The following is a 24,516-nucleotide window of genomic DNA, read 5'->3' as shown; positions in this document are numbered from 1 at the left end:
AGTGTGGACTGGTTAGGCCGAAGGGCCTGTATCCACACTCTGGGGAATCTAATCTAATCTAACCTAAGCTACATTCTCGAGATAACTTAAGGTTTTATTAAGTAAAAGTGACATTTCAATTCAGACAATGTAATGAAGGTGTGAGGTTAAAATGTTACATGGGTAGACTGTTTGCATTGACTGCCCGCAAACTGTGTGCTTTTTGGACAAAATAGAATGTATCTGCAATTACAATTCTGCAAATGCACATTCAACACAGAGACTTATATGTGTATGTGTATGTGTGTGTGTGTGCGTGCGTGCATGTGAGGGGGAGAGAGGGATTGAGTGTGCATGTGTGTATCTGGGCGAGAGTGTGCGTTTGCGTGTGTGCATGCTTGGTAGAGTGTATGCCTGAGTGTGATGGAGTATAAGCCTGTGAGAGGTTGTGTGCCTGGTGAGAGTGTAGGAGGTGTATGTGTGTGTGTCTGAGAGAGAGCGTGTGTATGAGAGAGAGTCTGCGTGAGTGTGAGAGTATGTAGGAGTGCGTGTGTATGTGTGCTTGTGTGTGTGTGAGAGAGTGTAGTGTAGTGAGGTCACCTGTAGTGTGCCATGAACCTCAGGTGCCGGTTGAGTCCATCTTCATGGGTACTGAACGTGGGTATCAGCATCTGCTCGGCCACTCTGCGTTGTTGCATATCCTGAAGTCCGCCTTGGAGGATGGTTACCCGAGGGTTCGAGGTCAAATGTCCCTGACCGCTGTGCACACACACACATATAAGTCTGTGGGGTGAATTTGTATTTGTGGAATTGTAATTGCAGATCCATTCTATTTTGTTTAAAAAGCACACAATCTATAGGCAGTCAATCCATGTAACATTTTATAAATTCCTACTTTGGATATAGAACCAGTTGGGCTCAAGATTGGGATACAGACGGACTCTAACCTCACACTTTCAATACATTGTCTGAGCTAAGATGTCATCTTTTTTAAATAAAATTTTAAGTTATCTTGAGAATATGACTGGAAAGAAGTTCTGGGATTTACGTATTGATGAACCGAAACCTGCAACCCATTCTAAAAGATGAAAAACTTAACAGCAACCTAGGTTTATTCAATAAATTGTTTCAGTTGCATGACACTGAGATCTTTTGCTATAAATTGTGTGTCTTATGATCCTGCTCCACAGCTACCTGATGAAGGAGCACCGCTCCAAAAGCAAGCACTTCCAAATAAACCTGTTGGGCTATAACCTGGTGTTGTGTGATTTTTAACTTGGTCTTTTGCAGAAAATCTTTCCAATCCACATGCTTGCCATTTTTTAAACAACATTAGAAGTTTTCTTCTTCATCGAATAGAACCCTTGATGGCTTCACAGTTCTATGTCTGAAATAGCCTGTTCTCCTTTTGTTCCTCTGCATGCTGCTCTGAGAAAAATATCTTGCATATATTCGAAGAGTTTGTACTTTGCAACAATTGTACTAAATAGTATTACCTATTTACCGTAGTCTATTGAAATCCTTCACGATTGCTGTATTACCACTGTTAGGTTCACTTCTGGCTAATTAATTCATACTGTGCTTTGTATTTTCATTGACGCTTGGTGAACTATAAACAACTCACATCAAAGTTTTCTGCTTCTTTTGAAGCATCGGAGCATCGGAGGCTGAGGTTTGCAGAATTATGAGGGGCATGGATAGGGTAATAGGCAAAGTCTTTTCCCTGGGGTGGGGGCGTCAAGAACTAGAGGGCATAGGTTTAGGGTGAGAGGGGAAAGACATAAAAGAGACGTAAGAGGCAACATTTTCACACAGAGGGTGGTACGGGTATGGAATGAGCTGCCAGAGGATGCAGGATGGAGGCTGCTAGAATTGCAACATTTAAGAGGCATTTGGATGGGTATATGAATAGGAAGGGTTTGGAGGGATATGGGCCGGGTGCTGGCAGGTGGGACTAGATTGGGTTGGGGTATCTGGTTGGCATGGACGGGTTGGACCGAAGGGTCTGTTTCCATGCTGTACAACTCTATCACTATGACTCTGTCTGGACCTAGGGGTGCGGGGAGGGGGCGGTAGCTAGTACGGGTGTCTCTGTTCTGTGATTGGTCAATAAGCACTCACAATCAGTCTGATTCTTTCAGGTTTCATTCTTTATTTCTTCATATGGCCAGGTACAGAGCATCTCGAAACACAGAGGTTGTCTATATCCGTATTCCTCGGAGGAACTGCATGCATGGCTTAAAACAAAGACATTTTTATACTTTCCTTAAAGAAGGGTACAGGCTATGACCGCACAGTACATTCAACCAATTACCAATCAATACGCAATACTGCTTTATTTGACAGTTACTTGGTCCAGTGATATTTCCTGGGAACCAATTTTGTTTTCCAACACTGAGGCCAGCATTATCTCACTAACCGAGCCATTGCGCCTGCATCTGAAGGTCAGTTAGGCTGGCCAGTAATTAGATTACTTACATTTTTAGATTAGATTAGATTAGATTACTTACAGTTTTATCTAGTCCACTTATTTCTATGCTGTAAAGGGAGCATTGTCTGCTATTCTTTATTGAAGCAGACTGTGGTTAGTCAATTATGCAGCTCTAGCAGAATTAGCAATTAGTAACAAAAGCCATTTTATGCAGCTTTAGCAGAATTATCAATTTGCAGCCTAGAAGCCCTTTTATTGCTGCCTAAGTTATTAAGAGCATCTGTTAAATGGTTGTTCCTGACAACTAGTTACCTCAGCCTGTATTCAGGTTTCAGATCCTCACTTTCTGCCTCTTAGTTCCGTCCAAACATTTTCTGCATTTCGAACTTGTGTCATATTTTCAAGGGTACACCTAATTAACAAAGCTACCCCGGCACCTTTACCCAGCTTCCTGATTGTTAGGTACCCTTAGATATTCATGTCTCAGCTTTGGTTCCTGTGTAGCTATATCTCTAATAAGCATGAGTGTGTACAAATTAATTTCTATTTCAGCTCTCAATTCATATGAATTATTGTGCATACCATTGATGTTCAGATACAGAGTCCTTAATTCAGGTTTTTGTTACCTCTGGTCCTCTTTGCTGACATGCTCTTATGGTTGCAGTCATTGGCTCTTCCTAACATCCTCTGTTTATCTTTACATTTACTGCTACTTTTATCTATAGTCTTGCATTTAATTTGCACAGTCTTCCCCTCAATAATTCCTTACTCTTCCTGATTAGTTAAAGCCCTCTCTACTTCCCTACCTATATCATTCATGAGTACATTACCTCCAGCAAGTTCAACTGAAGTCCATTCCAACAGAACAGCTCCATCTTTCCAAGGCTGCGGTGCCAGTATCTCACAAATTGGAACCTACTTCTCCCACATCTGTCTTTGAGTAATGCACTTTATTCACTAACCTTCTGTACCCCATCTCAATGTGCATGTGGCTCAGGTGTTAATATCCCACTTGACAATAATACTGGTCAAATCAGATTCCAGAGGGAAACCTGAACCATAAGCTTTACTTTCGGAATCTGTTTACGGTAACGGTCAGTTACTCAACATATTCACAAGAGACTAGTAATGTATTTTTTTTTAAAAAGAATATCCAAGTTTTCTACACATACAAGGAAAGAAATGAACTCTTTTATGCTATATAAGAGCTGGTTGAAACAATCCTATTACAAGATTCAGAAGCAAGGATTCAACTCTTTTCACACAACCTTACAGATATACAAACCTGAGTGAAGGGTCATCCTTTTTCAACTTTAAAGTTCCTAATCAAATTGATTGGGCAAACTCCTGCATTCACTGTCGTTAACTATTTCTTTAGTTAATTGTCTTCCTGAATCCCTTAAGCAACTGCAAATGCAGATCATTTATTTCTTAAAATGACACTCAGGACTTTTGTCTTTTCTGCCTGAACTGTTTTGGAGACAGCTATTTTTAATTGTGTTTCCCTTTTTTATTACACTCTTTGTCTTTCTCCTCTCTTATCCACTCCCAGAAACAACAGTCAATGCCATTCCAAAATTTCAGTCTGTGGGACATACTTCACAACAGTTCTCCAGTTTTTTCTTTGCTCAGTACTTCCACTTACTCATTCTTAAAGATTGACAAATCCCTCCTAAATTCAAATTTCAATCTCAGATGAGCTCCACTTTGTTATGGTTCCAGTTAGTGATAATACAGTGAAGTCAGATCCAAAACTCCCTCCAAACGGACCCCACCACCAGGGATATATTTCCCTCCCCTTCCCTATCAGCGTTCCGAAAAGACCACTCCCTCCGTGACTCTCTCGTCAGGTCCACACCCCCCACCAACCCAACCTCCACTCCCGGCACCTTCCCCTGCAACCGCAAGAAATGCAAAACTTGCACCCACACCTCCCCCCTTACTTCCCTCCAAGGCCCCAAGGGACACTTCCATATCTGCCACAAATTCACCTGCACGTCCACACACATCATCTATTGCATCCACTGCACCCGATGTGGCCTCCTCTTTATTGGGGAGACAGGCCGCCTACTTGCGGAATGTTTCAGAGAACACCTCTGGGACACCCGGACCAACCAACCCAACTACCCCGTAGCCCAACACTTTAATTCCCCCTCCCACTCCACCAAGGACATGCAGGTCCTTGGACTCCTCCATCGTCAGACCATGGCAACACGACAGTTGGAGGAAGAGTGCCTCATCTTCTGCCTGGGAACCCTCCAACCATAAGGGATGAACTCAGATTTCTCCAGTTTCCTCATTTCCCCTCCCCCCACCTTGTCTCAGTCAAATCCCTCGAACTCAGCACCGCCTTCCTAACCTGCAATCTTCTTCCTGACCTCTCCGCCCCCACCTCAGTCTGACCTATCACCCTCACCCTGACCTCTTTCCACCTAATGCAATTCCAACGCCCCTCCCCCAAGTCCCTCCTCCTTACCTTTTATCTTAGCCTGCTTGACACACTTTCCTCATTCCTGAAGAAGGTCTTATGCCCGAAACGTCGATTCTCCTGTTCCTTGGATGCTGCCTGACCTGCTGCGCTTTTCCAGCAACACATTTTCAGCTCTGATCTCCAGCATCTGCAGTCCTCACTTTCTCCTCCAAAACTGAAGCCGGGTTTGATAGACCATAAGTTTTATTTTGGTAATTTGTGTGTACCATTGTACTCAGTTACTGAACATGTTCACAAGAGGCTTCTAACAAAATGTACTTCTAACAAAAAAAAGGTTATTAAAAAAAAGAACTCTTTCACATTGTGCAAAAATATTTGAAATAGTCTTATTACACATATTAGAGGTGGAGATTCAACCTTTTTGCTCCCAAAGAATAATCCAGCAGATGCTCAATGAAGCATCTCCCTGTTTCCATTTTAAAATTAACTTTCAATGAGTATGTCTGTAATTGCTTTCTGTTTGGTGAACTTATGTATTTAAAAAAAATTCTGACTCTTCCTGAAACCCTTAATCAATCCAGTAACGCTGTTTACTGATTTCATAAAAAGAATTGCCTGAACTCTGCTTCCACAGCCTTCTGTTTCTGGAGATTTCTGTTACTGACATTAATCTGCACAGAACTTATTTTCTTCTTCTCTGCCTGTTTTGAACACTGCTGAAGTGCATTGCTGCTATTATAGGCCTTTTTTTTCTGTATGACCTACTTCTCTCTCTGAAAGAAATTTACATACTCGATGACCTTCTGGTTATTTCTGTCTTTCTAAACCCACATTTTTTCTCTCTTTTACCATTGTTCACACTGCACTCAACTATTCACCTCTGTAGATTGAAAAGCTTCATTTAAAGGTATATAAACAGATTTTCAGACATTGGGGAGACAGGCCTCCTACTTGTGGAACATTTCAGAGAACACCTCTGGGATACCCGCACCAACCAACCCAACCGGCCCGTGGCTGAACACTTTAACTCCCCCTCCCACTCCGCCAAGGACATGCAGTCCTTGGCCTCCTCCATTGCCAGACCAGGGCAACATGACGCCTGGAGGAAGAACGCCTCATCTTCCACCTAGGAACCCTCCAACCACAGGGTTGAAGGCAGATTTCTCCAGTATCCTCATTTCCCCTCCCCCCACCTTTTCTCAGTTCCAACTCTCAGACTCAGCACCGCCTTCTTGACCTGCAATCTTCTTCCCGACTCTCCACCCCTACCCCCTCTCCGGCCTATCACCCTCACCTTAACCTCCTTCCACCTATCGCGTTCCCAACGCCCCTCCTCCAAGTCCCTCCTCCCTGCTTGGCACACCCTCCTCATTCCTGAAGAAGGGCTTATGCCCGAAATGTCGATTCTCCTTCTCCTTTGATACTGCCTGACCTGCTGCGCTTTTCCAGCAACACATTTTTCAGCTCAGATTTCCAGACAATTTGGAATCACTCTCTGAATTCAAAACTGAAACCAAAACGATGACCCCTAACTCTCTCAATCTAGACAAATCAAATCAAACCTAAACCAAACATGGTTTAGAGCCTAAGTTTCTAAATAATAACTTTAAATCATGAAACCTGAATCATAAACCTTCTTAACACAGCATTAATTCAGACATTATTGAGTTTAAGGTTCTGCCTTTGCATTTAGATCCTTGCTCTTCATATTGTCATTGCATGAACCTCCTTCCTAGTCTTACCCATGATATTGTAACAACTTGACAATGACAACTGGATTCTCCCCCTCCCATACAGTGTCCTAACATATCCTGCACAAATATCCTGAACCTTTCCACTGGACAGGCAACATAGTCATCTTTTAGGTTCTCGCTGTTAAGTGCTGAGAATAGTTTCCATCACATTCCTTTTAACATCTCTGTTTGATTAGCTTTCTGCATCACCATACCATGATCTGCAAGCTCATCCACACTATAACCTTCGCTTTTGTCTATGTAAGCTGCAAGGACGTTGAATCTGTTGGACAATTGCAAGGACTGAGACTCCTTACTCCCAACTTTGTGGCCCCCTTTACTGCCTGACTCACAGTCACAACCTCCTGTCTCTAGCCACTGACAAAATCAAACAAAGCTAACCTAAAGTGATATGACGGCCTTATGGAACAATAAGACCAGGTAACTTGCCCCTTCCTGATGCAACGCAATGAATGAAGTTTAGCCCACAGCTCAAACTATTTGAGTTGAAGCTCCTTCAGCTGCAAACATTTATCTGCGGTACAGTTGCCATGGACTGATATGGCATCTAATAACTCCGATATGCTGCAATCATGTCACATTACCCCTTTGTCTTCTTTGTTGTGTTATTTAAATTTGCGTATTTATTTCAGTTAAGTTATAGTTCCCCTCATCAACTAGCTCCTGACTTCACACTGTACACTGAAGTAGCACTCAAGTTATTTTTTACATCAACTACTTCTGATATCCCCTTCAATTTACTTTCTTTTAAAATGTGCCAAGATCTAAAATATAGGAAGATAAAATAGTTTTAGGGGTTTGTTCACTATTAATCTATCACTACATGCCCTCTTGGAACAGATGATACGTTATCACAGACTTTAGTACTAGTGAAAGCACAAAGTAGCATTGTTGTAGTGTTCCATTTGTTTTTGAGTTTCTTCCAATTTATGAACAAAGAGTCATTGTTTTGTGATGACCGTGTAACACTTTGCTTTCCAAACTACATGTAGATCACAAATATGTTTATGGAAATTCCTTATTTGTTCAGATATAGAGAATGGTGTTGATGTATTGCTTTTTCTTGGAATTGCTAATAGAAAATTATTTTTGCTTAATTTGCATTGGGTGGGATTTTCCTCTGGCAAGAAATAGCAAGAAAGGCAAGTGATGGCTGTGTTAGTACTGGTGAGACAGCTGCTGCTGCCTCAGCTATGAAGTTCTAGGCAGGAAAATCTATGGGAGACATCCCTGATCTGCAACAAATAACAATCTTTCAGTGATAAATTAAAGGCCACTTAAGAGCCTCGCCCACTGGTTTAATTACCTACTGTACCAGCAGGCAAGAAGAGTTACTGCTTTCCTGATAGAGACACCTGTGTGTCATGTTGTGGAAAGGGGTCCTCTTTGCCTAAATCTGGGAGAAGTTGAAGATTTTGCTGAGGGGAAGGGGTGTGGCTGTTGAAAATTACTCCATCCCCGATTCTGACGACATATCTAGCTGTGAGTGTGGCCTCATGATATCCTAAAAAGGCACACTCATCTTTTCACGAGTACAACTCTTCATGTCTGTGTTGCCTGGACTCTGGATTAGTGGTGCTGGAAGAGCACAGCAGTTCAGGCAGCATCTGAGGAGCTTCAAAATCGACGTTTCGGGCAAAAGTCCTTCATCAGGAATAAAGGCAGCGAGCCTGAAGCGTGGAGAGATAAGCTAGAGGAGGGTGGGGGTGGGGAGAGAGCAGCACAGAGCACAACAGGCCAGTGGGGGAGGAGATGAAGGCGATAGGTCAGGGAGGAGAGGGTGGAGTGGATAGGTGGAAAAGGAGCTAGGCAGGTCAGACAAGTCCGGACAAGACAAGGGACAGTGCTGAGCTGGAGGTTTGAAACTAGGATGATGTGGGGGAAGGAGAAATGAGGAAGTTGTTGCGAGTTTGTTTCAGGACATGGTTGAAGAGCTTCGGGGCAGAGGAAATGACCTGGGAGTTGCAGTGGGAGAGAGACTCCCTGAGATTCTTGTAGAGAGAGGCCAGTCAAGCTTTCCACTCACAGTTGCTGCTGACCTCTGATTCTGGCTAGACAGGATTTTGTTGGCAAGGCTCCGTGAATACTTGGAGGTTAATCTGTGCTGGGATTGGGTGATTGTGGGAAGGACTAGCCTCTGATGAAAATGTCGTCTCATACCTTGTGCAGTCAGCACCTAATCTCAGCCATAATTTTTAAATTTCCCATTTATCTGTTGTTGGATATGTTTTAATCATCCTGTTCTGAGATTTTATTTTATACCAATGGAGCAGGTCTAATTTGAACCCAGGTATCCTAGTTCACTGCTGCAATGCCAAAGAGCTTACTTATCTGTTGTTAATGATTGGGTTGATATACAGTTCACCTTCTCCTTTGCAAGGGCAACAATAGACAGACAATGAATGCTATCCCATCAGTGATGTCCACATGCCACGAGTGAATAAAAAAAAGTTAAAGTTTCAGAGCTTTTAAAAGATACAGGCTGTGTCCGATTGATGAATGTCCAACTTATGAATGTGATCCTATACATGAGTGTAACTTCAAAGACCCAACATACAAATGTTTCCTGTACTTACAAATAGCTGCTTTGCTTTGTCCTGCATTGTGTTCTGATTTGTGCACAAATCGACTTCCAAATGGATTCCAGAATGGAACCTGTTCACAACCCCGAGACTACTTTTTTTATTCTTACAACCAAAGTGAATCGTCTCTCACACTTCCTCACATTAGAATCTAGATGACACCTTGTTGCCCACTCACTCACTTAACCAGCCAACATCTCTTTGCAGCCTCTCTGTGTCCTCCTCATGTTAATGGCTGAATCACTTTGACACACAAATACTGCAGTATTCACATTGCCTCCCATCCTCAATTTTCTTTGGAATTCAACTTGTCCAAACATATTTTTGCACCTGCCTTTTCATGCATATTCAACACTTTAAAGTTAAAAATGTTAGAAAGTTAATCTTATTGTGTCCATTTTATGATATAGACAGGTGTAGTATGAAGCAATTTCAGAGATCAATGTTTAATGCCAAAGAATGCCTCAGCAAAAATCAACTCAATATTGGGTCATGATTTTATTCTGGCATCTGCAGCAGCCACAGATACATGCTTTTTTTTAACCTATTTTTCCTAATCAACCAGTTCAGAAATGTTACTACACACTTCTGGAGCAGGTGGAACTTGAACCTAGGTCCAGAGTATGGACACTACCACTGCACCACTAAAGGGCCCTTAAAGATGGCAATTTCCATCCTTCAAGGACATTAGTGAACCAGATGTTCTTTTTTTTCCCCCAACAATTGACAATCCGCCACAGATATTGCGTCATTCCTTAGCAGAAACACCTGATTAAGAAACATTGGGCTGGCCTAGACAAAGATGTCAAGCCTCCTTTGCTTGGGTTTGCTTGAGTGCAGCCGAGCAAGCAGCTGCCACCCAGATAATGAGTCACGTGGAAGAGGCAGGCATTCTGTCCATGGAGAAATGATAAATGATAGGAGCCTGCTTTGATAATGTTACTGAGGCTCAAAGCTTAAATTTGAGCCTGTGTGTGACCACCTGGTTGGAGTGGATACTCCATGTTCATTTGATACTGAAAAACATGCCTTGAGGAACATCTAGTTCTAAATCATCACCCTTAGACATAGAAAAAAATTCTATTTGTGTGAGCCTAAATTATGTGTTATTAATGTAACTAGAGGGAATTTAGAATAAACTTCTTTATGCAGGGTGTGTTTGTTGTCATATTACCTAATAATTGTTAACTGTTCTCTATCTTCAGCCTTCCTTCAAATCTTCCTGCTCTCCCACCATTCCATGAGGATCTGTCGTTATCCTCTGCTGATTTCTCATCAGTATACTGTTTGTTTGTATTATCATTCAAGAACAAGTTGTCAGTTTCCATGTGTGCACTGAAGACACTCAACTCTACTTCACTGCCAACTCTCTTGACCAATCATCATAAATTGCTGCTCTGTTTAAATAAAGTGATTATCTTCAGTCATCACCACAAACTTTGTTCTCTGCTTTGGATTCAATGTCCAAGGCTGCACCAGACTATTTGTCATGTTGGTGTCATATATGATTCCAAACAGTATTACCAATCATATAATCTGCATCATCACTAAAACTGTTGATTTCCAACTCTTAACAAAAAAAATCGCTCAACTCCACGATTCCCTGATCTCATTTTCTGATAAAACCCTCATGTACATTTGTTGCCCCCATAGGCATAACTATAACAATGTATTCCTGGCCAACTTCCCTTATTTTAACCTCTGTAAATTTAAGGTGACCCAAAAACCTGCTTCCCAAGTCCTTACTTGCATCAACTTGCATTCACCTGTCACCCCTATCCTCAATGATCCATTTTACATGCTGATTGAACAACACCATAGTTTTAAATTTTTTTAACTTAAGCCTGAACACCTGAAATGTGTGTTGAAAGTCTACCTCCAATCTGATAATAGTAAATTATTTAAGGTGGTGGTTAGGAGGATTGCTTTGGTAAGATCTCTGAACTGTTGTTAAAATCCAGCCCACGTTTCAAGAATATATTTAATATCTCAGTGTGATTTCAACTTAACAGAAAAACAAAGCCAGGTCTTATAACTAATCAGGGTCAGATTTAAACCATTTTTTTGTTAACGGTTATTGCTAATCAAGCTTTAGGTTTTAAGAGAGATTGGAGTGAGTGGGGGCGCAGTGGCACAGTGGCTCAGTGGTTAGCACCAGGTTCGATTCCAGCCTTGGGCAATGTCTGTGTGGAGTTTCTACATTCTCTCCACGTCTGCGTGGATTTCTTCTGGGTGCTCCAGTTTCCTCCCACAGTCACAAAGATGTGGAGATTGGGTGGATTGGACATGCTAAATTGCCCATTGTATCAGGAATATGCCGGCTAGGCGGATTCTCTGCTTTGGACTTGCTGTCCAAGGCTGCACCAGACTATTTGTCATAGTTGCACAACATCAAAACAATTTTCTCCATGTTTGTTACCTACCCCATGTTCCTCGGTCGTGTTTTGTATGGATTGCTCCCAGCACAGTCAACTGATTTCATTCTCCATTCACCACAGCTGCCCCCGAACCCACCGCACGCCACCAACACCACCATCGGCATAAGTGCCACCATTTCCCAACTATTTTTCAGTTCTGACGAAGGATCATTGAATTCAAAGCATTAACTGTGTTTCGTTTTACAGATGCTGCCAGACTTGCTAAGTTTTCTCCAGCACTTTCTGTTTAGGTAAAGTAGTGTTGTGAAACCAGAATTCTGGTAATAATTGATTAGTTTATGTTTATCTTTGTAGGTCTATGCCACAAAAGACGTAATCCTAAGTGGAGGTTCAATAAACTCACCCCAGCTTCTTATGTTGTCTGGCATTGGTAACGCAGATGACCTCAAAGAATTGGGAATTCCTATTGTTTGCCACCTTCCTGGTAATAATTTAAGTATTCAGAAAGAAACAAAGTATTAATTTAGTTAATTTAATCCAGTTTATGCTCTGATGATTGTTGTAACTGTCTTATTCCTAGGTGTTGGCCAGAATCTGCAAGACCATCTGGAATTGTATGTACAGCAACAATGTACTGAACCTATTACTCTATACCAATCTCAGAAATCATTCAAGATGATCAAGATTGGCCTGGAATGGCTTTGGAAATTCACAGGTAGAATTTTGTTACCTTCCAGTGATTGGACCTTGAAATAAACATTAATACATTAGGCTCATAAGAGCATGAGTAGGTCAGTTGACCATTTGAAATTGTTTTATCATTCAATGTCCCAACAGTAATCCCGGAATGGAGCAATCCATCAAAGAAAATAGTCACAACTTCATAATTTGAAAACTTCATGAGCCACCTTTAAATTTTCATTTAAAAGTTTTCATTATCAGAATTACCATACCAGCAGGTCATTCTGGGTTTTTTTTGGTACTATCCATCTCAATGTTAGCAAAATATGGACATTAGTTTGTACTGCCGACACAACTATAGCAGAAGTAGAGTGACATTGTGGATTATTGGCAACCTAACTCCATACCCCTGCCATTGCTCTGCGTTCCCCAATACCTTTGGATAACACGAATATATCAATTCCTTAAACTTAAATTTTAAATTGAAGTAGCATCAGTACTAGTTTGTCGAAAAGATGTTACAAACTTCTACTACCCTTGGGGTTAAGAAATGTTTCCTAATTTTGTTCTTGAAAAGGTGGCTCTGAGTTTTAGGCTATCTCTCTGATTCTTAGTTTCCCAAATTAGTGCAAATAGTTTCCCTCTAGACAGCCTTTATGTTCATATCTGAAAACTTTTACTAAGAAATTATAGTTGTACTGAGTTTATCCGCCACTATTCATCACCCTTCAAAAAACCATAAGTTCATGGATGGAGATAGGGAACGGATGTGCAAATTATTTATGACATGTCAGCTGAAACATATTTACTGAGCTTTCACACCATATCTTATGTTAAAAGATTATTTTGTTCATTGTGTGTTGCATACTGTATTTCTGTTATGTGCCAATAACTTTGAAGCTTAGCCAAAAATTGTTGGGCTGTATTTTTTCATCTGAATTAATATTACAGATGACTGACAACTTGCCTATTGAGAGAAGAGTTAAGAATGATATACGGGTTTTCTATCAGTGGTGGCAAAGAGTTACTGTTTGTCTTGGAGAGTCTGGTGAGGTTGTTGACAAGGAAAATTAGTTGTAGCATGTGTTTTTCTCTGTTTTTCTTGGTACTTTGACAGCATCACAAAACCTGATTTGCCAGAAGATATTTTGCTGAGACATTTGATTGAAAATCTTTCTGCATTAGATAAAATTTAACATTCTAATCAGAAACTGACTCTGTTGTTGTATCAGGAATCCATTCTACTATTCATCATGTTATAAATACTCTCTGTGCTATTGTTCGCTACAAGGTGGAATTGAAGGTAAGGATCTATTTTGGACTGTTATCCAGTGTGATAGAAGAAAGCCATTTGATAGTCTACAGGAAGAGATTTTTGTCTTAAACAAAACGGAGTTTATTACATGTTAGCAAGTATATGCAATGCAAGTTACACTAATGTGATCGCCATTGTTACAAAGAACTGTGAGGAAGGCCCAGATAACAGTCTTACTCCTTCTCTTGATTTCCTTCAACTGTAGTGGTGCCTCATGGTGCTCACTTGTTATTATGTAGTAACACTTTAAATGAGCTGTTAAGTTCTTCACTTAATTTCAATTTTCTAGCCTGTAAATCTGTGCCAGTTTTAAAGTTTTCCCATGCCTTCTTGGGATTTAACTTTGCTGTCACAGTTTCCATTGTCTGTTTGCTCTCTGACTGAACACCAACACCAACTTGGGACTGCTCCTACAAGAGTTTCAAATTCTGTCCCGCTGCTGGATCTTTCTTACCTGATCTGAAATGGTTATACTACTGATTGTAGATTCTGCCTTGTTGAATCTTGCCACAAAGTTTTCTTCTGTCAGGTTCTTGTATTTCTCTTGCATCTGCTGTCTGCACAAGCAGCCTTTTTAAAGTTATGTCTGATGAATCTACTGACCTGTATTGCTGCCAGTGTTATCAGAAGCAGCTGAATGGAATCCACATTGCTGCTACCATGGCATATGAGCCAACAGTACCAATGTTCACCATATTGTAAGTGTTCTCTGTAAGATTATTCACTATAAGGCAGATTTCCTCCCACCATCCTTTCAGGCTAAGAATCGATCTTGGTCTACTTGGTGCTACAGACAAAAACGACCTGCTCATCTAATGAGAACAGGCTCTTGCCTTAAATAGAATGTAATTCATTGCATGTCAGCAACTATGAACAAGCTACACTGATAAACATTGTTTTCAGACATGATGAGGATTTCGATGGAGGGTCTTCCTCCTTTCAAGCTGTTTTTACCATAAGCCTATATGATATCATCACACTGTTAGTGTTTAAGGCACTCCTGAGAATTAACACTTTCCCACACCCTTAGACAACAACTTCTAATTTCCTGTTACTTATTTTTCATTTGGTAATGCAATTTAAGGTTATCTTTTCAATGCTGAGTTGCATGCTTTTCTATTGTGTTTAAGAAAAGCATTTTTGTTTTGTTTAATATTGTTCGATATACCTTGTACTCAACTTTTAGATGAAGCTCAGTAATATGATTAGGAGTGTTTCATTGTGGGCTGATATATCGAATTGACAGTCATTAAAATCTTGAAAATTGTTGTAATTTGGTAATATTGCAGAAGAGCCTTTTCCTTCTCAGTGATGTATTGATGGTCCTTGTGAACAAATCTTGGTACAGGCTTTTGATTTGGGCCCCTGATAAGTCTGGTATTGGTGATATGATTGTAATGACCATCTAAGGTGAAAAGAGATAAACAATAAATGCCTTTTGACAGAGTTGTATTGTTGGCTAGTTGCTGAGCGGCTACTCTGGTGTTTGAGGTTTAGGATTCATTACTTCTGATTGACAATTAGTAACTAAATTAAGATCTCAGTTTGAAGAAGTCAAATTTGAAGGTGATATCCAACTAGGATGGCAGTTAACTCTGATGTACTGAGGAGCAACAAAGGTAAGTTGAAAGTTATGTAAATAAATGATACAATAATATTGAAATTTAATGTATACAAACTTAAGATAAACCTGACAAATAGCAACTTGAACTTCTATAGCATCTTTATTGTACTAAGATTGTAGAGTTTACTAAGAGGACTTTTTTCAGAGGCATAGTAATAAACTGCAAAGTTAGTAAACATTGAGAAAATTAAACCAAATTAAGTCAGAAGAGTAGTGCAAAGATTATGGAATAGAATATCATTTATGCCACTAAACTAGAGCAAATTGGATGCACAGAATAATCATTGGAGCAGTTAGAATCCCACTTGACTCAAACCTAATTTTAAAGTCTGTCAAGCTAGATGCCTAGTGTATATTTCTCAACAATAAGCAGAGAAGAATTTCAGAGTCTAGATTAGAAAAGCACAGCAGGTCAGGCAGCATTGGAGGAGCAGGAGAATCGACGTTTCGGCAAAAGCCCCTCATCAGGAATGAAGGCAGGGAGCCTCCGGGGTGGTGGCCCTGCACATCCACCAATGTCATTTATTGTATCCGTTGCTCCTGATGTGGTCTCCTTTACATTGGGGAGACTGGACTCCTTGCAGAGCACTTTAGGGAACATCTTCGGGACACTCGCACCAATCAACCCCACCGCCCCGTGGCCCAACATTTCAACTCCCCCTCCCACTCTGCCGAGAAAATGCAGGTCCTGGGCCTCCTCCACCACCACTCCCTCACCACCCAACGCCTGGAGGAAGAACGCCTCATTTTCTGCCTCAGAACACTTCAACCCCAGGGCATCAATGTGGACTTCATCAGTTTCCTCATTTCCTCTTCCCCCACCTTACCCCAGTTCCAACCTGCCAGCTCAGCACCATCCTCATGACCTGTCCTACTTGCCAATCCTCCTTTCCACCTATCCGCTCCAACCTCCTCCCTGACCTATCACCTTCATCCCCACCTCCATCCACCTATTGTACTCTTGGCTACCATCTCCCCAGCCCCACCCCCCTCCCATTTATCTCTCCACCCCAGAGGCTCCCTGCCTTAATTCCTGATGAAGGGCTTTTGTCCGACCAGCAATTTTCCTGCTCCTCGGATGCTGCTTGACCTACTGTGCTTTTCCAGCACCACTCTGATCTAGACTCTGATCTCCAGCATCTGCAGTCCTCACTTTTGCCCAGGGAAGAATTTCAGGCTGTTGTTAAGTAAAGTTTTCAAGTACATCCTGGCAGAATGTTCTTCCTGACTTCTCATTATGTTAAATTTTAGAAACGTTTTATGTTTGAAATTTACCTGGGTCTGCTAAAAGTAACCTGCTAAAAGTCCCTTTAAAGATGCAAAGGGGCAGGCACAAATGTAGTATTTCTTTTTGAGGCTGATGTCAGGATACCTTCAGGTTACTCAAACTGGTATGTGATCCTAACCTTCATTTAGAAGCTTATGAAATGAGTTTTGCACTCCAAGTTGATGGAAATAGAGATTCAGTTTCACCCAGAGACTTGTACGGCAAATATAAGATGAATGTTACACAGCTCTCCTTAACAAAAATAATGAGTGGGGTGGGGTGGGGTGACAAAAATCTTCAAATAGTTTAAGATATTGGGCAATTTTAGGACTCAGGAGCTGTTTCTTGAAGTCAGTGAATCAACCTGGATCAGGTATCCCTAGTACGTATTTATCTTGCAGCATAAATGATCTAATTTTAGCATATAAGAATTTTACCGTATCTCCAAATAAGACAGCAAGAGTCTTAGTGATGTATTTGCTGTATAATAGCTCTGAAACCAAAGCAATAGATAATAATAATAATTTGCTTTAATTAAACCATATAAAATCTCAAATTGAAAACATTAATTGTGTATGTTTTTTGAACAATTTCTGTACTCGTATAACAGCCTGTTTTTGTTACTGAATGAAGTAATTTTTAATGCAACTGTTTTCTTCAGGTGAAGCTGCGACTGCTCACTTAGAAACTGGTGGGTTTATCAGAAGTCATCCTGGGGCAACTCATCCTGATATTCAGTTCCATTTTTTGCCATCACAGGTGATAGATCATGGACGTGTTGCGCCTAACATGGAGGCTTATCAGGTGAGCTCTTAATGTGTGTGTTTTCTTAACTACTAAAAGGCTGCAAGTTAAAGTGAGCACATGTAAATTTCCATTGAAAGTGTGACCCTTTTTAATTTGTTTGACATTCATAATGTTACATTGTATTTTACATTCGTAAACTACTATCATTTTATGAATCAAGAAATTTAGCATGGCAACATTATAATCACTTTACGTAATTAGGTGTGCAACTTTAAAATTTTTGGAATAATTGTTAGCAAATGTTTATTGAGCCTTTAGCAATTGCAACAATAATAATTAAAAATAAGAAAAACTATAATTTGAATTTAGTTCAAAACCACCATGAACTGCTTGAAATTTTCTATCATAGCCTCTGATTATTGTATAAAACAGACTAATATATTTCTCATATCCATGACCTTTTCAATTATCTTATTAAGGTGGTTATATATTGTATATGTCTTGCATAAATCAATATAAGAACTTCATGCACTCTAACTTTAGAGAAAGTATACAAAGCACTTTTTATATACAAGTTTAAAAGTAGTATTAAAACTTATTTTTTCAAACACAACTAGAAGTATTTAGAAGGAAGTCGAGATGATATTCTTTGGATGATTACTGAATTTATGTTTTTAGTTTGATATTGATAGGAGTGATGGGTACATATTTTTATTATTGAATTATTAAATTTTTCCAAGAGGAAAATTGTGTGAATATCTGTTCCATGGTGAAATGGTCTTTTCTTTTCCCTAGTGCGTATTTAGTTATTCTTAAACTGTTAACAGATCTTTCTTGCTATCCACATTAAAACTTTGGAAATGTTTGTTTATGTAATAATTCAATTGACTGGTTTATTTTAACTTAATTTGAAAATGTTATTTAATGTGTTGAATTCCAAGTCTAAAGTGATGGTGCACGTTTATTTCAGTAATTCTGCAAGTTCTAATAAAGTTGATAATGTTAAGTGTCTGGCAGAGATTAGAAAGAGCAAGTGAAGGAAGTTTTTCAACTTGATACTCATGCACACTTATTTCTAAGTACTTTTCTAAGTGGAGTTGGAAAGATATTAAGCTATGTGCATGATCTGTTTATTATCCTAGAAATGTTTTAGAAGGATTGTAAGTGAGCAAATTGTAAGTTAAGAAGTAGTGATGTACATTATGATCAGAACCTTATATTTTCTTTTGTGACTTGGATCGGATGTGGTGACTCTCCAATCATAGGGAACATAGGAACATGAGTATGCCATTCAGCCCCTTAAGCTCGCTCCAACATTCAATAAGATCATGGCTGATCTGTGACCTAACTCAATCTACCTCCTTTAATCCCACATCCATTAATAACTTTGCTTAAAAAAATTATCTATCTCAGATTTAAAATTAACAACTCATCTAGCATGGACTGGCATTTATGGACTAGAGTTCCAAACATCTACTACTCTGAGTGTAGAAATGCTTCCTAACATCTCTCCTGAATGGCCTGGCCTGTATTCTCGGGGTTAGCATTGACCAAAAACTGATATGACTAGCCACATAAATACAGAGGTACAAGAGCAGGTCAGAAGCTTGGAATCCTGGAGCGGGTAACTCACTCCTGACTCCCCAAAGCCTGTGCATCTTTTACAAGATGTGAGCCAAGAGTATGTTGGAATCCTCCCCACTTGTCTGGGATGAGTAGAGCTCCAACAACACTTGAGAAGTTTGACACCATCCAGGACAATGCACCCTGCTTAATTGGCACGGTATCCATAAACATTCATTCCCTCCACTACCCGTGCTCAGTTGCAACAGTATGTACCATCTACAAGGTGCATTGAAGAAATTCACCAGGCTGATTTGATAGTATGTTTTAATTCCACGACCACTACCATTCAGAAGCACTAAGGCAGCGACACTAAATGAAACATCATCACCTGTAAGCTCCCCTACACCATTCTGAGTTGGCAATGTTTTGCTGTTCCTCAGTGTTGCTGGGTCAAAATCCTGGAAGTCCTTTCTTGGTAGTGGCATTGTGAGTGTGTCTACACTAAGCGGATTGCAACAGTTCAAGAAGGCAGCCGGCCACCACCTCCTCAGAGAAATTAGGGATGGGCAATTAATGTTGGCCCAGCCAGTGATGCCCACTTCCCATGAGTTTTAAAAAAAAGGCAAACTGCTGTACAACCTTATTGAATAGATTCATGTGTGGTTAAAAAAAAGATAACTGCAACTAATTATATTACACATAAGATTGTGTTTGGGACTCTATCTTTAGTTTAGGGTGAAAATAAATGCAATCTTTTGACCTGTTCTGAAATCTACTCAGCAACAGGCCAATGTAACTTGGCTGTGAAAGTTTAAAGGGAGATCTGAGCTGTTGTTTGTAAAGAAGTGCTCACTCTTGGCAGTAACAAAAGCAGCATATATATTTACTTGCTTAGAGTGCTCTCTTTCAAAGTCTCAAGAAGGTGTTGACTATGTTGGGTTGCAATCAGTTATGCTTTAAACTATCCATTTACTTTCAATATTAAAGAGAGTTGGGGGCTTGAGGGTTTTAAATCCGATTTCTACCTGAATATGTGCCTTGTGACCTCCCATGAAACAGGCTTTGGGAGGGGTAAGGGTCCTTGGTAAGCCATTGTAAGAATGTGTTGCAAGTTTCCTCTTTAAAATGTCACTGAATTTCTCAGGCAGTGCAGTGTTCCAGGAATGGGAGAGTAGCTAGAAGCTGAGTTATTGCTACAGGTAACTGTGCAGGAATGTGGGTGGAAGCTTGCACTCGAAATCTTCTCAGAAGAAATTGAAACAACACTGGAAGATTTATCTAGCTTGTGCTAGCGGAAGAATCATAAGGGAAAAGCCCTCACTGTGGAAACCAGGTCTGGGTTTAGTAGAGACTAGGGTGGGCAAGAAAAGGGATGACAAGTAAACCCTCAGAAGCTAACAATCACTTTAGATTAAGTCCAGGAAAATCGCAACACTACTGTGACAGCAAATTGCTTGAGCTGAAAGTGTTTACTATGTGTATTGTTTTGCTCACTGAAACATATATGACCTTTTTGTTCTACTCTGTTACTTTTGGCCTATTTGAATTTTCGTTTTAAACTGTCAGTCCCATCTAAGTAATTTAATGTACTTGAATGATTTCAATTGTTACAAAAATCAGGAAATGACGAAGAAGGTGAAGTCAAGATATAACTGCAGGAATTACATGTAATGTTCTGGAGGCTAAAATCAATGTCAATTTGAGCAATATCAATTAAGGTTAACATGGAATAGAAGTTTGGATAAAGACAGGAAATTGTTGTGGTTTGGGGCATAGTCATTGATCCTCTGAGGTAACCAGTAGTCTGAAATGCTTCAAACACAAAGCGAAATGAAGAGAATGGAGCAAAATGGTTCAATGAGTAAATGTTGTGTAATCTGTTGAAAACTAATTAGACCGTTACACAAGACTCGCCATACCAATGGAAAATCTTCTCAGTATGCTGGTATTATCTAACAGAGATAGTAACAAGGTTAAAATTGTCTATGGACTTGACTCAGTGATTTATCAATAAAAGCTCACCTAATTTGATTTTCAGTGTTTCAAAAATTTGGTATGTATTGTGTTTTAAAAGATGTTTGAAGGTCAGTTTGCTACCAGGCACAGAATCTCTTTTATGTAATTTTATTGAATCATTACTTCCTCAGCGGACTTATCAAAAAAATGACCTACTGTGTACCTTCAAGCTGATCTTTTGAATTCTTCAAAATATTTTATTTGACTCTTTTATTAGGTTCATGTGGGCCCAATGAGACCCACAAGTGTGGGTTGGATGAAGCTCAAGAGTACAAACCCCAAAGACCATCCAGTTATTGAACCAAACTATTTATCGACAGGTAGTTATCCCTTTCTATTTTAGTCATAATAAATTACTGTATTTATACATTTGGTGAAGTTCAGTCAATATGTGTTTGGTGATATGCCATAAACTATAAATAACTTATTTAAAAAAGAGCTGAATTTCCTGGATTAGGAAATAGTGAATTTCTATTGATGCTAACCAATGCTGAGAAAATTACAATGGCTGGAATTTTCTAGGCTGTTTATGGGATGGAAAGGCTGGTCGAATGGTGCAGGAAGGCTTTGGGAGAGGAGGGTTAGTTGGGAAGTTGATGTCCCATCATTGCTATGCCATTTTACCATCAGTGAAAAACTGACGGAGTGTGGTGACAAACTCAGCAAGAGCTGATGGTCTCCGAGTAGGGCCCAATAGTGTATCCTGTTTATGAAAAGGCCCTTGGAGACAGTGGCTGTTACTGCGACATCAATGCTGCCAGTACTCCATGACACTCCTGACCCCAATTGTGACCGCCCTAATTTATTTAAATCTCTTCAAGGATGCCCCTGTCCATACAGTTGGAACCTCAGAAATGGCCACTGGTAGCAATGGCACTATTGAGCTACTGGCTCTCTGGTTAGGTTTAAAACTGTTGGGAACGGGCCTTCAAATGGAATGTTTCAACATAAAATAATTCTCTTTTGGAATTTTGACAAGAACATCTTAGTTGCAGAACACATTTATCTAAAGCAAAATAAGCTCTGATTTATGTTTACATATTTGTGTAACATTACTTTGTTTTAACTTTTGGTCTCATTGAAGTAATTGATCATTTTTGCAGAAACTGATGTCCTGGAACTCCGTGAATCAGTGAAGCTAAGCAGGGAAATTTTTGCCCAAAAGGCATTTGATAGATTCCGTGGTCCAGAGATCACACCTGGAAGCCATATCCAAACAGATAAGGAAATTGATGCATTTGTGAGAGAAAAAGCTGACAGTGCCTACCATCCATCATGTACCTGTAAAATGGGCCAACCTTCTGATCCCATGGCAGTTGTTGACCCCGAGACTAGAGTTATAGGGGTAGAGAACCTGCGGGTTGTTGATTCTTCGATAATGCCAAGTGTTGTTAGTGGCAATTTAAATGCCCCTACAATCATGTTGGCTGAGAAGGCTGCTGACATCATCAAGGGGTGTCCGGCACTTTGTGACAAGGACGTTCCTGTTTATAAACACAAATCTTAACTTTTGACAATGCAAAGGTGACACAGATTTAAATTCTCTCCTTTTGCGTGAGGAAAAAAATGATTTTTTAACCAATGGACAAAAGGTAGAATATTTAAAATTGTACTCAATAAAATGTGAAACCCCCCAAATTTTTGTTAATGACTTAATTGGTACAAAGTATAATGTTTTTGAGCCTAATTTTATATCTTGCATTCTTTGTATCCTTTCATTTTCAATGAAATATTCCTTCATTTAGTCAGTTAATCACATTAAATATCATGTATTTCACCTAATATTTGTCTCTCATGTTATGTCTGATATCATTGTTCAACCCTAGGCAAGATGATAAGGCTTTGGTTTGCTTATGCATCAGTCATGCAAAGCACACACAGTGGTATAACCCATTGGTTAATATCCAAATTTGTCATTGATTTATAATAGCTTAACGGATACTGCTGTAGCCTTATTCAAATATTCAACTGCTGAGAAAAGTTGACTCAGTCTGTTTCTGTACTGTGACATCTATTTGGTCTATCATGTCTGTGCTGGTCAATGAAGATCTGACTAGATTAGATTAGATTACTTAGTGTGAAAACAGGCCCTTCGGCTCAACAAGTCCACACCGACCCTCCGAAGAGCAACCAAACCATTCCACTACATTTACCCCTTCACCTAACACTACCTTAATGTTCAGAATTTCTGATTCAACCATTCTTTTAGACAGTGACTTTCAAACTCCCACCACCATCTGAGTGAAAAAAAATCACCTCAACTTAGCCTTCTACCTTTTAGCTTAAACCTTTGCCCCCTTATTATTGGTCAGTCTGCTAATGGAAAAAGTGCCTTTCTATCAAACCTATCTCCACCCTTTGTAACCTTATATGCCTGTATTAGATCCCCTCTCATTCTAAGCTACTTCAAGGAAAACAACCCCAGCCTATCTAATATTTCCTCATAGCTCAGACCTTCTAGCCCTGGCAACATCCTGGTAAATTTACTCATCACCCTCTCTTGTGCAATCGCATCCTTCCTTAATGTGGTGATCAGAACCATATACATTACTCCAGCTGTGGCCTGACTAGTGTTATATAAAGTTCCATTCTTCTTTGTTCTTGCGTTTGTTAGCCAAGTCATAGAATACAAGTATTCAATGTGCCTCCTTAACCATCTTATATACCTGCCCTGCTACCATCAGGGATCTGTGGATATGCACACCAAGGTCACTCTGACCTTCAGTACATTTAGTCCTCAATAACAAGAGGGATGGGGGAGCGGACTTCCTACATGTAAAAAATGTGGATACCACTACGTCCACCTCCTATGTATCCAATACACCCTCCAAATAAATATAAATATGCCCTGTATTGTTCTAAAAGCATTAATGGATGCTCACACCCATTGGCGCAGGAGGTGTATATGTCGGAAATACACTCACGTGTAGAGGAATACATTTGTATACAATCCCAATGTTTCAGAGATGTTTCAAATCTTTTTGGTTTGGCTCAAACCAAAAAATTCAAAATGGAATGCGGAGTTGATCTCACAAGTATGCAGATTTGTGGGTAACAAATCAGCAGATTGAATGGATTTGGCAGGGCCCGACCATTCATAGTGTAATCCTTTGCCTTGTTAGCCTTCCCCAAATGCATTACACATCACACTTTTCCAGTTGTATTTCATTTTTCCATTGTTCTATCCAGTTGGTCAGTTCATTGATATCTTCTTGCAGTTTATGGCAATTCTCCTCACTATTTACCACCCTATCACTTTTCATGTCATCTGTGAACTTCTTGATCACATCTCCTGCATTTCAGTCTAAATTGTTACCACAGACAGCAAATTCCCTAGCATCTACTCTGTGGAACTCCACTAGAAATAGACTTCCAGTCACAGAAACATCTCTCAACCATCACCCTTTGCTTCCTGCCTCTCAGCTAATTTTAGATCTGATGTTCCACTTTGTCTTGGATCTCATGGGCTGTCACTTTTTTGATCAGTCTGCTCTGAGGGATGTTGTCAAAAGCCTTGCTAAAGTCCAACTGGAATACATCAAATGCATAATCTTCAGCAACACTCTTGGTACTTACTCAAAAAATTCAATCACATGTTAAACACAACCTTCTCTCAATAGATCCATGCTGACTATCTCTGATTAATAAAATGCTGATATAGTCTCTGGATTAGAGGTGCTGGAAAAGCACAGCAGTTCAGGCAGCATCCAAGGAGCAGTAAAATCGACGTTTCGGGCAAAAGCCC

The 24,516-nt window shown here is 40.0% G+C and overlaps 1 protein-coding gene across 4 annotated transcripts in view; it reads left to right on the top strand.

Moving 5' to 3' along the window:
* chdh (choline dehydrogenase) overlaps positions 1–22,553 on the top strand; it is an 86,785-nt gene extending 64,232 nt beyond the window's left edge. For all 4 annotated transcript variants that reach the window (XM_043708073.2, XM_043708071.2, XM_043708072.2 and 1 more), the window contains 5 exons: positions 11,910–12,039; positions 12,136–12,270; positions 17,104–17,246; positions 20,989–21,091; positions 21,875–22,553. In XM_043708073.2, coding sequence (XP_043564008.1) covers positions 11,910–12,039; positions 12,136–12,270; positions 17,104–17,246; positions 20,989–21,091; positions 21,875–22,278 — 915 coding nt within the window. In that variant the 3' untranslated portion in view covers positions 22,279–22,553. The remainder of the gene's footprint in view (positions 1–11,909; positions 12,040–12,135; positions 12,271–17,103; positions 17,247–20,988; positions 21,092–21,874) is intronic.
* The last annotated feature ends 1,963 nt before the right edge of the window (positions 22,554–24,516 follow it).

This window comes from Chiloscyllium plagiosum, unplaced genomic scaffold (genome assembly GCF_037043375.1).
Source record: "Chiloscyllium plagiosum isolate Xiang-an unplaced genomic scaffold, Cpla_swu_hap1 HiC_scaffold_14, whole genome shotgun sequence".
NCBI classification, from domain to species: domain Eukaryota; kingdom Metazoa; phylum Chordata; class Chondrichthyes; order Orectolobiformes; family Hemiscylliidae; genus Chiloscyllium; species Chiloscyllium plagiosum.
This window is presented reverse-complemented; position numbering and strand designations above follow the sequence as displayed.